The 13,900-nt window shown below is 35.3% G+C and overlaps 1 protein-coding gene across 1 annotated transcript in view; it reads left to right on the forward strand.

The window, feature by feature from the left end:
• Positions 1-13,900, forward strand: part of LOC144967043 (DNA polymerase epsilon catalytic subunit A-like) — a 66,408-nt gene that overhangs the window by 24,211 nt on the left and 28,297 nt on the right. The window contains exons 25-36 of the mRNA XM_078903798.1: positions 140-292; positions 1,174-1,299; positions 1,925-2,116; positions 3,219-3,299; positions 4,996-5,124; positions 6,391-6,639; positions 7,236-7,433; positions 8,573-8,711; positions 9,475-9,571; positions 10,107-10,245; positions 10,662-10,768; positions 11,941-12,069. Coding sequence (XP_078759924.1) covers positions 140-292; positions 1,174-1,299; positions 1,925-2,116; positions 3,219-3,299; positions 4,996-5,124; positions 6,391-6,639; positions 7,236-7,433; positions 8,573-8,711; positions 9,475-9,571; positions 10,107-10,245; positions 10,662-10,768; positions 11,941-12,069 — 1,739 coding nt within the window. The remainder of the gene's footprint in view (positions 1-139; positions 293-1,173; positions 1,300-1,924; positions 2,117-3,218; positions 3,300-4,995; positions 5,125-6,390; positions 6,640-7,235; positions 7,434-8,572; positions 8,712-9,474; positions 9,572-10,106; positions 10,246-10,661; positions 10,769-11,940; positions 12,070-13,900) is intronic.

Below are 13,900 nucleotides of genomic sequence, written 5' to 3' on the forward strand. Positions count from 1 at the left end.
CCTGAGCATTGAGGAGTTTTTAATAAAAGAAAAGGTTCCCTTATAAATTTGAATTGAAATGGACATTTTTGTGTGTGCAAAAATATGGATTTTAAGTTCAATTTAATTTTTTCTATTTTGAAATGCTATCTTCCCATAGGGTTTTGAAGTCAAGCGTAGAGGGGAGTTAGAGCTTATCAAGATCTTCCAGTCTTCAGTATTTGAAGCGTTTTTACGAGGAGGTACTTTGGAAGAATGCTATGCTGCAGTTGCAAAAATTGCTGACTATTGGTTGGATGTCCTGTACAGTAAGGTATGACAGGCAAGATATATTTTAAAAGAAGGAATTTTTTTTATTTTTTAAAATGAGTATTTAAATCAGTATTCCTGTTTAAATTTGTGTGTGTGTGTGTGTGTGTGTGTTGTGGGGGGGGGGGGGGGGGGGGGGGGGGAGTCTGTCATTGTCGCCTTTTTCAGTCGAAGAAACCAGCCAGAAAACAGTCATCAGTTAACAGGAGTGGGAATTTATATGACCTCTGGGTGGGGATCCTGACCTCCCATAGTGGGCAGGGAGGTACTTGCTGTGTCTTCTATCCCCTTATACCTGTTTTCCAATTGCTTTCTGTCTTTGTCTTGGAATGAGGATACTTGGTTTTGTCCTGGCCCTGGCCGGATACCCTGGCTGGGAGGGAAACAGTCAAATTATAGTTAGTTTTGGGAGATGATTTTTTTTTTCCTTGTAAATTATCTCTCTGTTATGCACTGTAATATATTTTGTTTATGTATTATATGATTTGTAAACATTTGAGTGTATTCCTCTTAGTGGGGACCTGTGCTTGTGTCTGGATGAGACTTTTAGGTGATCTCAAACTAAGTACACTGATAGTGTGCTCTTGGAATCTACAACTGTTGCCTATTTGAACCAATTCTCCTTTGTCTGCCTTATTCTTGGGTGCTTTAATTGTAATTATAAAACTTTTTACTATCCCATTTTCTTTCTTTTACTGGCGCTGATATGACCTTAATGTGTTGCAAGCGCTGTAAAACCCTTAAAAACAAATAAAACAAAACAACTTATATGACCTGGTAATATCAAAAGTGCTATTAACTCTCAAAAACAAAAAAAATGTAGTACTTAATGATTTTCACCATATGCTATGCTTTATTCATCCTCATTACAATTATCATTCTTAGGCTGCGAACATGCCTGACTCTGAGCTGTTTGAATTAATTGCTGAGAACAGAAGTATGTCTCGGAAACTTGAGGACTATGGCAATCAAAAGTCTACCTCCATCAGCACAGCAAAACGTTTAGCAGAGGTAAAAAAAATATGTCAGAATTTTTTTTTCGCTGATCTTAAGCATCAATTAAAAAATTTTAAAACTTTGATTTCAAGTAAAGTGTAAGATATCATTGAATTGATTTTTATATTATTTTTAATATCTCTTAAAAGATTTTTTAAAGAATTTTTATAAAGGTGTATGAAGGTTGAGGCTCGTACAGTCAGTGGTTATCAATAGCATATAAAGGACAAAGCAATATATTCTTAATTTTGTTAGTCTTTGATCTATTTTCAATCACTTTTTACTCCAGCTAACAATCTTAGTATAATAATAATAATAAAAAAATGGAAATTCGTTTACAGACATGGCATGCATAAAAATGTATAAACACAAAGTTGAGAATCTGTGGCGACAATATATACATATATATATATGCAAATGTACAAACATGTAAAAATATACAACCAAGAACCAATAGCAACACCTTATATATTAATTTAATAAATACCTCTGGCCTTTAGTATGCTAGCTTTCTTGCTTGATGTCCCAAAGAGATTATTAAAATGTTTATTCACCTGCCACATTAATTTGGTATGGCCTTTATATTTTTATAATATATATTTTATTTTTCATTCATTTTTTTCTCTCTTTTATTTGATAGTTTTTGGGAGACCAAATGGTGAAAGACACAGGTTTGGCTTGTCGATTTATCATTTCCAAAAAACCTGAAGGAGCCCCGGTCACAGAACGTGCCATCCCACTGGCTATCTTCCAGGCTGAACCAAGTGTCACCAGACACTATTTGAAGAAGTGGCTCAAGCTTTCAGATGCTTACAATTTGGACATCAGAGATGTAAGTAATTAATTCGGCTATGTGGTCTAGTGATATGACACTCGCTTTCAGATCAGAAGGTCATGGGTTCGAGGCTCGCTCGGCGCATAGTTGAGTCCTTGGAAAAGACTCTTTACTCACATTCTCTCACCATACTCATGTGTAAAATGAGTACCTGGCCGTTAACAGTGTTGTCTCTGTCCGAAAAAAAAAATTGCAATATCGCCTAACAGGCGTCATGTCTCGTTCTACATGTCAAGTGTTGCTTTTTGTCAGGGAGCCCTTGTAAAGCGCTTTAATCACATTAAGTGGATATTGCGCCAAATAAAAGCAAACATTTTTTTTTAAATTTCAGTTTTAGCCCTTGTTATTACTGCATTTGATTTATTTTTGATCACCTCATATATGCTGCATAGATTTTATGATATCATAAAATGTGATTGATTTCCAAGTAAGTGCCTGCCTCCTGGCAATGTGCGTTGTTCAGGTTCACCAATTTCTAAGCAACGATAAAACATCAAGCTCCGGCTAGGTCTTTTTGACCTCCCATGTTTGATGGGGAGATCAATTTTGCTATGTTTCTATTCCCCTCTGGATAATCATATTTTTCCAGATTGCTTTCTGTCTTTGTCTTGGAATGGGATTACATTTTGTCCTGGAGAAAATGGATATATGTTATTAGTTTTGGGATTTATTTCTTTGTACATCACATCTTTCTTGTGCACTTCTATAGTTTTTATTATGAAATCCTTAAGAACAAACAGAACACTACAACATCAAGTTTTGCATACGAGTTAAGATTATTATTCATATTATAAAGCGCAGCTCTGGTTATAGAGCTGCTCCTTTTTTATATATATACATCCTATTTCCATTGTATTTTTATCTTATGTGTAAATTATAACATGTCTGTACAAAAAATTTCCTTTTTGGGATGCAATAAAGTATTATTATTATTATTATTATTAATTTGTTTGTTTTATTTGTTTTTTCCTAACCTTTATTTCTTCCCATACCCATAGTATTTTACATGCTTTATTTTTAGGTAATAATATTTTTTTGAGTTAAAATTTTCCCCCATGCAAGTTTTCCAAAGCATTTCATTTAATGTTTTCTTTCGTAGATTCTTGACTGGGAATACTATGTGGAGAGACTTGGAGGATGTATTCAGAAGATCATAACCATTCCCGCAGCACTGCAATCTGTAAGTTTGTGTTATTCATTTCAAGGTGTATGTTTATCTAAAGATTTCTGGGTGGGGTTCCTTACCTCCGATAGTGGGCAGGGAAACACTTACTGTGTCCACTATCCCCCTATATCTGTTTCCAACATGTTTTCTGTCTTTGTCTTGGAATGAGATTACTTGGTTTTGTCCAGGCCCTGACCAGATACCCTGCTGGGAGGGAAACAGTTGAATGTATAGTTACAGTTTTGGGAGAGGATATTTTTTTCCTTGTAAATCATCTCTCTGTTATGTACTGTTATTCCTTTCATTTTTAACATATGATTTGTAAACATTTCAGTGTATTCCTCTTAGTTGGGACCTGTGCTTGTGTCTGAATGAGACTTTTATGTGATGTCAAACTAAGTGCTTTGATAGTGTGCTCTTGGAATCTACACCTGTTTCCTATTTGAACAAATTCCCCTTTTTCTCACTTTTTCTTGAGTGCTTTAATTATAATTCTAGAACTTTTTACTATCCCATTTTCTTCCTTTTTTACTTGCGCTGATATGACCTTAATGTGTTGCAAGCGCCGTAAAACCCTTAAAAACAAAAACAAATCACCTTTAATTTCTATTTGATTGTCAATTGATTTCAATTATTTTGGTGTCATTTAAGGTTTGAAATTATATCTTACGACAATGAAACTATATTCTAAAATATATCTGAGAAAGTTCATAATCACTGATAATCTATATTATCATCATCATTAAATAAATAAAACAGATAAATGATAAAAATACATATGAACATTTATATATTGCAGTTTCCATAATTTATCGCACTCAATGTGCTTCACAATGTTTCATTTATTCCCCCCAGCAGACTATATGGAACTATATCTCCATCTCATATAGTGCCTGTTGTCGAGGCAACCTTTTTATACTAACACTCTTACATTATCCATCACTGGGGACAGCGTGCCTCAGGGGTACAGTCTTTGCTTTGAACCCGAAAGGTACAGAGTTCGATCACCCGCCGCTGCGCTGTGTGGCCTTGAGCAAGTCACCTCACCCCTAGCTCAATTTGTGGCGCTGCACTGCGGCTAATGCCAGGGTTATTCCAGTCTTCCCTTGGAATAGACCGTAGAGACAAATTTCCCCTATGGGATGAATAAAAGGAATTTTTATTTTTTATGCTGCCTATAACTATACCCAGTTACTAATTCACATCTAAGTCGAATGGGGTCAAGTGTTGAAATGCCTTACCCAAGGACACTGTCAGGACCAGAAATTTCCATGATCACTGTCACCCATCTGACCATGCTTAACATTGCTTGACTTTCGTGATAAGATGAGACATCGTACCACTGAACCATAGAGCCACCAACATCAGTCATCATATTGGTTTAACCCTTTCCTTACCAGCCATTTTCAGAATTTTCCCCAAAATTTCACACCCACCCAACACAAAAATATATTTTTCTTACACAAACAGAAAAGCAACAAATACATTCTATGCATGATATGATCAGCAAAATGAACCCTACAACACAGTGTCACGTTTTTATAGCTATGATAAAAAAGAATTCTTTTAATTGAGTGTGATTTACAAAACAAATCTGAATGATAAAACTGCTGGTTGGATCGTAACGAATGTGACGATTTTCCTATGCTTGGTAAGGAGAGGGTTAAGGAGCTAAAGCTTAGAAATTTTTGTGGTCATTGTTCTGTTCCAGGTCTCCAATCCTGTTCCAAGAATTCCTCACCCTGATTGGTTAAGAAAGAAGATGCAGGAAAGGAATGACGTCTTCAAACAAAGGAAAATCAACGAGATGTTTGGACCATCGACCAAATCCAGCAGATTTGTATGACGTTGTTTTTATGTTGAAAAGAGACAAAATTCACTCATGAATGGCTTTTAGTCCTATAGATCCAGTATTTTGGGTTACCTGTTGTAATAAAAAAAACCTCCAAAAAAGCACAAAACAAATATTTAATCACTCTCCAGGAAGTAAAAGGACAGGTCAATTGGTAGAACACTTGTCTCTGAAAGCAGGGAGACCATTATCTTGTTAATCCACGGTGAAGTGGAGTTTTTTTTCACCCCTTTGATTTGTTTGCCAGGTCTAATAGATTTGGCAGAAAGTACTTTACTTAGACCAAATTCTACCTAAAGGGTAGCAAGGAATTCTTACTATCCATTTTGTGCTAGAGTCTGAAAGCCGTCTAGTGCAGCTTCTCTTCTTTTGGCCCCAAAATCTGGAATCAGATGCCAATGTCTGAAAATCACAGATAGTGGATGAATTCAAGAAAAAGTTTAAAACATTTTACTTGGATTATTATTATTATAATGGAGGAGGTACTAAAAACTGGGCAGTCTCGCGATTATTCAAAGTCATATGACAAGAAACTGAATGTATATTTTTTTAAATGTGAATTTTAGATATATATATATATATAGATATATATTTTTTATGTGTGTGTTTGTGTATGTGTGCATTTGTGTATTGAGTGTGTATGAGCGGAAACACGAGAAAAAACTGTTTTCAAAAATGGATTCATCCACATTAAAAATATTTTTGTCAATTTGTCTTAAATATTTATCCTTTATTTATAAACATATCTTGATTCAAACATTAAATTCTGTGCTTTGGAGGGGTGTGAGTATTGGGTTAAAACTTTTTTTAAATGCATTTCAAGGTGCCTCATCAAAAAGTGAAACATAAAATTTCAAATTTGAAAGTTTTCTTATTTACAGATAACATCATTTAGAGGCCATGGAGTAGATCATATCTTATTTTGGTTGTTCTTTACTGAAAACAGGCACTATACTTTTGTGTCTTGTTTCTAGACCTGTAAATTCTCAGTCAATTAACTGAAATCAGTCAATTCGTCAAATTCAAATATTTTTTAAAAGGAAAGAAAGAATTCATGAAACGTAGTCGAATGACCGTGAAGTAATTAGGAATGTTCCACAGCGCTACGCATAGCTCAAGGGCCGTTTATATTTACGATGGATATATTGCCAGGCACTAGTCATTTGTGTCTTGTTTTCTCATTTGGCTAAATACATGTTGATGAATTAAAGAATAGTGTCAAGATAATGTGATTTAAAACTCATTCTCTTTTAGAACAACGAAGCGGTTGCAGAAGATGTAGAGGATGAAGAGAATGATCCAGGGGCGCACACATCTCAGTCCGTGGTGGATATTGAGGACATGGCTGGACAGGGAAACAAAGGGAAATCAGTGAAAGGCATGATGGCAATGTCAAGCAAACGGAAGCGAGATCGGCCAGAGCAGGGTGCCGAGTCAGACAACAACAATAGTTTAGAATGGAGAGAGGCTCTTGGTCCCATGCCATCCATTGGCAACACTAAAGTATGGATGTTTGTGAAATAAATAAAATAGTAATTGAGCTTTATATAGCGCAATATCCACTAAATGTGCTCAAAGCGCTTTACAAAGGGTCCCTGGTCAACAGCAACATTTAACATGTAGGACGGGACCTGCTGCCTGTTAGGCGATATTACAATTTTTCGGACAAAGACACCGCTGTTAACGGCCAGGTACTCATTTTACACCTGAGTACGGTGAGAGAATGTGAGTAAAGAGCCTTTTCCAAGGACTCCACTATGTGCAGAGCGCGAGGTTCGAACCCAGGACCTTCCGATCCGAAAGCGAGTGTCATACCACAAGACCACATAGCCGCACTAGTAAATAGTAAAAAAAAAAAAATTTCTATTTTTATTCGCATTCTCCTGTTTACATTAAAAACATTAAATTTTCATTGCTTTAACAAAGAATTTTCTTCAAATTTTGTATTATACATAACAAATCTGATATATTGAGTCATACCAATGTAAGGAGTGGGTTAAATAAATTTTATCATTGGAATAAATATTTTCCTAATGAAGTAAAATATATCACTCAAATACTGACAAAAGTCGTAATAATTGTTGTTTTATATGAAATAGGAGGAGCGCAGAGTGTGGGTGGAATACCTGAAGAAAAAATGGGAGATTCAAAGGCAGAGAAGGAATGAATATAAACGGAGAAGGACAGATGAAGATTTTACAGAAATTGCTAGAAGTCGAGGCCCCTCAAGAGGTCTGAGTGGATTTTTGCGTAAAACAGCCCGAACAATGATGGATCTTCCTTGGCAGATTGTACAGGTTTGATTTGTCTAGGTTTATATTTTGAAATCATTATAATAATAATAATAATAATAATAATAATAATAATAATAATAATAATAATAATAATATATTTTTATTGTCCTAAAAAAAGTGGCAATTTGTCATTTGGTTACACATATATAACAATACAATATTGACATAGACACACTCACACAGATGCACACTAGTAACATAGTAGTCATCGGAAAAAAAAAGAAACAAAAAAACAACAAAATAAAAACAAACAAAAAAACAAAAAAAACTCCCCCAACAAACAACCAAACAAACCGGCATCAACAACAACATCATCATCATCATCATCATCATCATCATTCGACAATCTAGGGAAAAGCGAGTTGATAAATGAATATTTTTATATCTAGTATTGTATTAGATTCCGAGTCTTGAAGTGCTACGTGTGGCCAATCTTGTTATACGGATGCGAAAGCTGGACTACAAATGCAGAAACACAAAAGAACATTGAAGCTTTTGAAATGTGGTGCTTGAGAAGGATGCAGAGAATATCGTATACTGCACACAAAACGAACGAAGAAGTGCTAAAACAAACATACCAACAAAGGAAACTAATGCCCTTAATAGTGGATCGACAACTATCCTTTTTCGGACACATAGTAAGGAAAGATAAGAATGAATACCTGGCAAGTTGTGGAAAAATACCTGGTAAACGCGCCCGGGGGAGACAAAGAAAAACACTCATAGACCAACTGAAGGGCTTCACCAACCTAACAATCCAAGAGCTGTTTGAAAAAGCAAGAGACAGGGAGGAATGGAGAGAGATAATTCATGCAGTATCCGAAGCCTGGACCAGGCATGGAACCTAGAAGAAGAAGTATTGTATTTTTATGAGAATTAACTTGAAGTTTGATACGATTACGTTAATTAAACCAGTTGATATTTTCCTACCTATTTGTTTCATTGTTTCTTGTGTAAAGTTTGATTTTTGGATTACTTAAATACAAAATATTAAAGCATAAATAAAAGGGGCATAACTTGAACCAACTTAAAATGAAAAATTATCATTTAAAGTTTTTGCCAAAGTGTTTGTGCTTTTATGTAACCAGTAACCTGGAAGGAATTAAAATGTTTCTTTTGATGCCTTTTTTCAAACTGTATAGATTGCAGAAACATCCCGTCCAGGCCAGTTCAAATTATGGGCTCTGATAGGTCAAGACCTTCATGCCATTCGCCTCAATGTTCCAAGAACATTTTATGTCAATCAGAAAGTACCCAAGGATGGAGAAAGCCCTGATGGAGGTGAGGTTTACTTTGTGTGAGATATTTTATTATATCAAGCACTAGGTTTTTTTTCTCCTGTTCATTTCTAAAAACTGTTCACCTGTTCATCAAGTAAACTCCAATTCTTGGCCTCCCATAGTGGGCAGGGAGGCACTTACTGTGTCTTCTATCCCCTTATATCTGTCTTCCAACTCACTCTCTGTCTTTGTCTTGGAATGAGATTACTTGGTTTTGTCCTGGCCCTGGCCGGATACTCTAGCTGAGAGGGAAACAGTCAAATGTATAGTTAGAGTTTTGGGAGATTATATTTTTTTCCTTGTAAATCATCTCTCTGTTATGTAATGTATTATTTTTTCTTTTACATATATAATGATTTGTAGACATTTGAGTGTGTTCCTCTTATTGGTTCAGGATGAGACTTTTGGGCGATTTCAAACTAAGAACATTGATAGTTTGCTCCTGGAATCTACATCCATTCCCTATTTGAACCCTTCCCCTGTCTTACTTTTTCTCATGTGCTTTCAATTGTAAATCTATATTTTTTAAAACTATCCTATTTTCTTCCTTTTTACTGGTGCTGAAATGACCTAAATGTTTTGCAAGCGCCGTAAAACCCTTAAAAACAAAAACAAAACCTCCCAATCTCTTTGATATATGAGAAGAAATACAAATTTTATGTTTGTTGTGCCTGTGATAAATCTGATATTTCCAATAATATTTAATATAATTTGTAATGTTTGAAACTTTATTTTTTTTTTTGTTTTTTGGGGTTTCTTTTCAGTATGGAGAAAAGTTCATCGCATTCTCCCTCGGTCCAATCCGGTGTTTCATCTCTATCAATACGATGTGCCTGAAGAGTTGTACTTACAACATATAAAGTAAGTCACTTTAAACCTGCTCAGGTCTTAAGATCCCCCATGAAGGTTACTTTTCCCTTGACTTCTATACATCTATATTATATTTGATTTTCCTTTCCAAATTGCTTTCTGTCTTTTTCCTTGAATGAGATTATTTTTGTTTTGGTTTTTGGTTTTTCCTATTTAACTGTACCTTTTTCGATATTTGTATCAATTTTCCGTTTAAACTGAATACATAGTGGACTGTTCATACATTAAGAAGAATTTACATTCTCATGATTTTTATTACCTATGTTTTGATTATCTAGTCCATACAACTAACGATGGTTGCAAACACATCGAAAATTGGAGAGTGCAACGCTCTATCATATCCTTCATTGTTTTCAGTCATTTTTTATAAAAACCTCCTAGTTAATAACTTTTTTGGTTGTTTTTTTTTGTTTTTTTTTTTCCCAAGATTTTTGATAATTGGGTTTGGTTGTTGTAGTAGTAGGTGTAAAGATAAATCCAATCATATCGTAATCAAAAATAATATTTGTAAATTTATTCAATCCAGCGATGTGACAGCTGACTTGTCATCTCCAGAAATTGAGGGTGTGTATGAGACACAAGTTCCTTTAGAATTCCGTGCCTTGATGAAACTTGGATGTGTTGCTACAGTTAACCGAGAGTTTGCTTGCAGTATGGAGGGCAAGGTAAGACCGCAGTTTTTATATGGAATTTCCTCGATATTTGCTTATCAATTATAATTTTTTCATGCATTTTCTTTAGCATCTATAAACTTCTTGCGTGAAAATGTAATGCCTGCCAAAGCTACAGGATATGGTTATGATTATGAGTGTACAGTGCGTCTAAAGCCCATTTGTTTGGGGAGCAACGTAAATGTAAAAATTCAGGTGAGTACTTTTTTTTCATGATACCTGATTCAAATTTTGTTGATTACTTAAACGAGGCCTCGTACAATCTCACAAGCAAGTGAGGTCTAATGTTAAATGCGTCTCACAAAGAAAAAAGAAACATTACTGGAGATTTCAAACACTAAATAGGTGTCTTCATCTGAATACAATCAATGATTCCTTGTTTTTATCTTCTTTTTTTTTTCTCAATTCAGGAAACCACAACATTTGACCTTGCCAACCTGAATATGCGGCCAAAGAACCAATTTTCTTATTTGGGTCCCGACTCCATGAAACAGCTATACCTCTATCACCATGTCAGGTGGGCATACATCAACTGATAGATAATTATCTTGTATTTTTCTAGTTTGCTATTATGGAGTGTATTAGTGCGGCTATGTGGTCTTGTGGTATGACACTCGCTTTCGAATCGGAAGGTCTTGGGTTCGAGCCTCGCTCTCAGCGCGTAGTTGAGTCCTTGGAAAAGGCTCTTTACTCACATTCTCTCACCGTACTCAGGTGTAAAATGAGTACCTGGCCATTAACAGCATTGTCTTTGTCCGAAAAATTGTAATAAATAAATTGTAAATGTAACAGGCGTCATGTCCCGTCCTACATGTTAAATGTTGCTGTTGACCAGGGACCCCTTGTAAAGTGCTTTGAGCACATTTAGTGGATATTGCACTATATAAAGCTCAATTTAAATTTAATTTTTAATTTAATTAATGCTAGAAGTAATAGCAGACTAAAAAATTCGATTGCATTGAAAAATTGGACGAAACTTATCCTAGATCGATATAGAGACTTAGAGTCTGTTCTTATAAATGTGCCATAACAATTTTGAAATGTGTTGTAAATCATAATAGATACACTTTGTTGGAGGCAATTGTTTGACAGTGTAATGGAAGCAGCTCGATGTGAATGTTACTCTTGCTCTTGGGACGACATTTAATTGTATTTTGTATTTTGTTTAAATTAAGAAATATTGAACTATTATATTGAAATTATTTTTAACACTCCCATTTGTCTCACACATTGCATCACACCATTATTTTTATTTTTTCATGACCACTTTTTTCAGTTTTCTTTGTTCAGATCTTTTTACAATAATGGAGTGAAGTAACTGATAAATTAAGATTCTTTCCCACAAACCCCTAATTGTCTTGTGGCACAGACAGGGTGACATATTAGCAGCTCAAAATGTTGTTTTCCTCTAATCATCCCCACATAAATAGATACTCAAAGACTGTTTTTCTCAGTTTGATCAACTTTGTAGGTACATTCCTTAGCCTTTAAACATCTGTTTTTATGGAGTCTATATTATGGAGTAGATGAACATCTAAAATTTTATTTTAATCTCCCCTTTATCAATGCAAGAGTGGCATTTTGAAATAGTTTATTAATTTACCATTATCGTTTATTCTCTTCAGTTTATTAATTTACCATTGTTTATTCTCTTCAGTTTATTAATTTACCATTGTTTATTCTCTTCAGTGGCACCAAGTCAATGTTTGGATTATTTAATGAATCTGCAAAGACGTGCCATGTATTTGTTTATGACACGGTGGCAAGCAACCAAATGCCCAATTTGGCAGCTCTGTATACAGCAGAACGTAACAATGCGTAAGTCTTTATTGTCAGCTGATTTTATTTTTATGTCGATTTTGTTTTCACAATGATTTTCAATATTATTTTTTAAAATAAGAAAGAATCTTCACAATGATTTTCAATATTATGTTTTAGAATAAGAAAGAATCTTCACAATGATTTTCAATATTATGTTTTAAAATAAGAAAGAATCTTCACAATGATTTTCAATATTATGTTTTAAAATAAGAAAGAATCTTTTTCATCAATATGGATTTTAACATTTTTGTATACGATCAATCGGTATGTGCGGCTATAAGGTCTAGTGGTATGACACTCGCTTTCGGATCGGAAGGTCCTGGGTTCGAGCCTCGCTCGACGCAAAGTTGAGTCCTTGGAAAAAACTCTTTACTCACATTCTCTCATCGTACTCAGGTGTACAATGAGTACCTGGCCGTTAACAGCGTTGTCTTTGTCCGAAAAATTGTAATATCGCCTAACAGGCGTCATGTCTCGTCCTACATGTTAAATGTTGCTGTTGACCGGGACCCCTTGTAAAGCGCTTTGAGCACGTTAAGTGGATATTGCGCTATATAACAGCTCAATATTATATAGCATTTGCTTCACACTCAAAGGGAATGGGTCCAACCCTGGATGAAGTCGAGATTTTTTCAGACCAACCCCCCCCCCCCCCCCCCTCCATCCAGCAGTGATTAGGTAGCTGGGTCTATTAGATATGGTGGGAATATACTTTGCTATAGATAATGACTTATCCAAAGGGTAGGAAGCAATTGCTATTGTCTGTTTATCACAATAGAAATCAGAATAAACTCAGGCTCTGAGGATGAGAAAGAGAGAGAAAAAGTAAACATGCATAACATGAATCCTATCATGAAACCTATTATCTGCAGTTCTCTAATGATATCATTCTAATTAATTTTCAACAAATATTTCTCTAACAGATAAAAAGGCGTGATAACCAAATTTTAAAGGGTTTTAACATTGTTAATTTCAAACATAACGAGGTTTTAAACATCACTTTTCCAATGGAGTGGCTCGAGCATCCCAATAAACTGGCTTGTATAGTGATATACTAGGAATATGTATGTATGAGTTGCATTGTACATTAGTACGGCACCTATAAGATGCTATGCTACATTAGCATAAAATTGTCACGGTCACCGGAATTCACATATTGGGACCAAGCATGTCTGTTCCTGGCTAGAGTCACAATTTCGTCACTGGGTATAGAATCCAGCCCATGTAGTAGAGTGTCTGCTGGTCTAGTTGTCGTCTGTTCCTGGCTAGAGTCACAATTTCGTCACTGGGTATAGAATCCAGCCCATGTAGTAGAGTGTCTGCTGGTCTAGTTGTCGAGCTCTTCAAATAGGCAATAAAAGTTCAACACAGGAGGTGGTCTGCGTCCATGCGTAAGATATGCCCCGCAAAGTGGAGCCTGCGTCTCATCACTGTAGTTACCAGGTCGAATTCGGGACGTTTTGCGGTTTCTCTGTAGTCCTGTCCCGTAATGATGGACAGACATCGATACCATTCTATCAGCCTCCATCCAATCCAATTGAGGTTGGATGGGAGCATCACCCTTGAATCATATACCTATGATGTTCGCATGGGTGTACGATCCGATAGTGATGTCGTTTCTTCTTCTCTTTACTAGCCTATCCTGCTTCTTTGGTTTGTGATTGTATTTTTGACAGGGGATATTTTTTTTTTCTGTAAATCTTCTGCCTGTTTGTTCTTGGTTATTTATAATTTAGCTTATGATATCTTTAGGTTATGATTTTGATTTACATTTGTACTATTTTTGTTAGATTGCTTGTTTTTTTGTTTCAGCGGTCTCTCATATAAC

The sequence above is a fragment of the Berghia stephanieae genome, chromosome 3 (assembly GCF_034508935.2).
Source record: "Berghia stephanieae isolate SIO BIC M18660-M18661 chromosome 3, UCSD_Bste_1.3, whole genome shotgun sequence".
NCBI classification, from domain to species: Eukaryota; Metazoa; Mollusca; class Gastropoda; order Nudibranchia; family Aeolidiidae; genus Berghia; species Berghia stephanieae.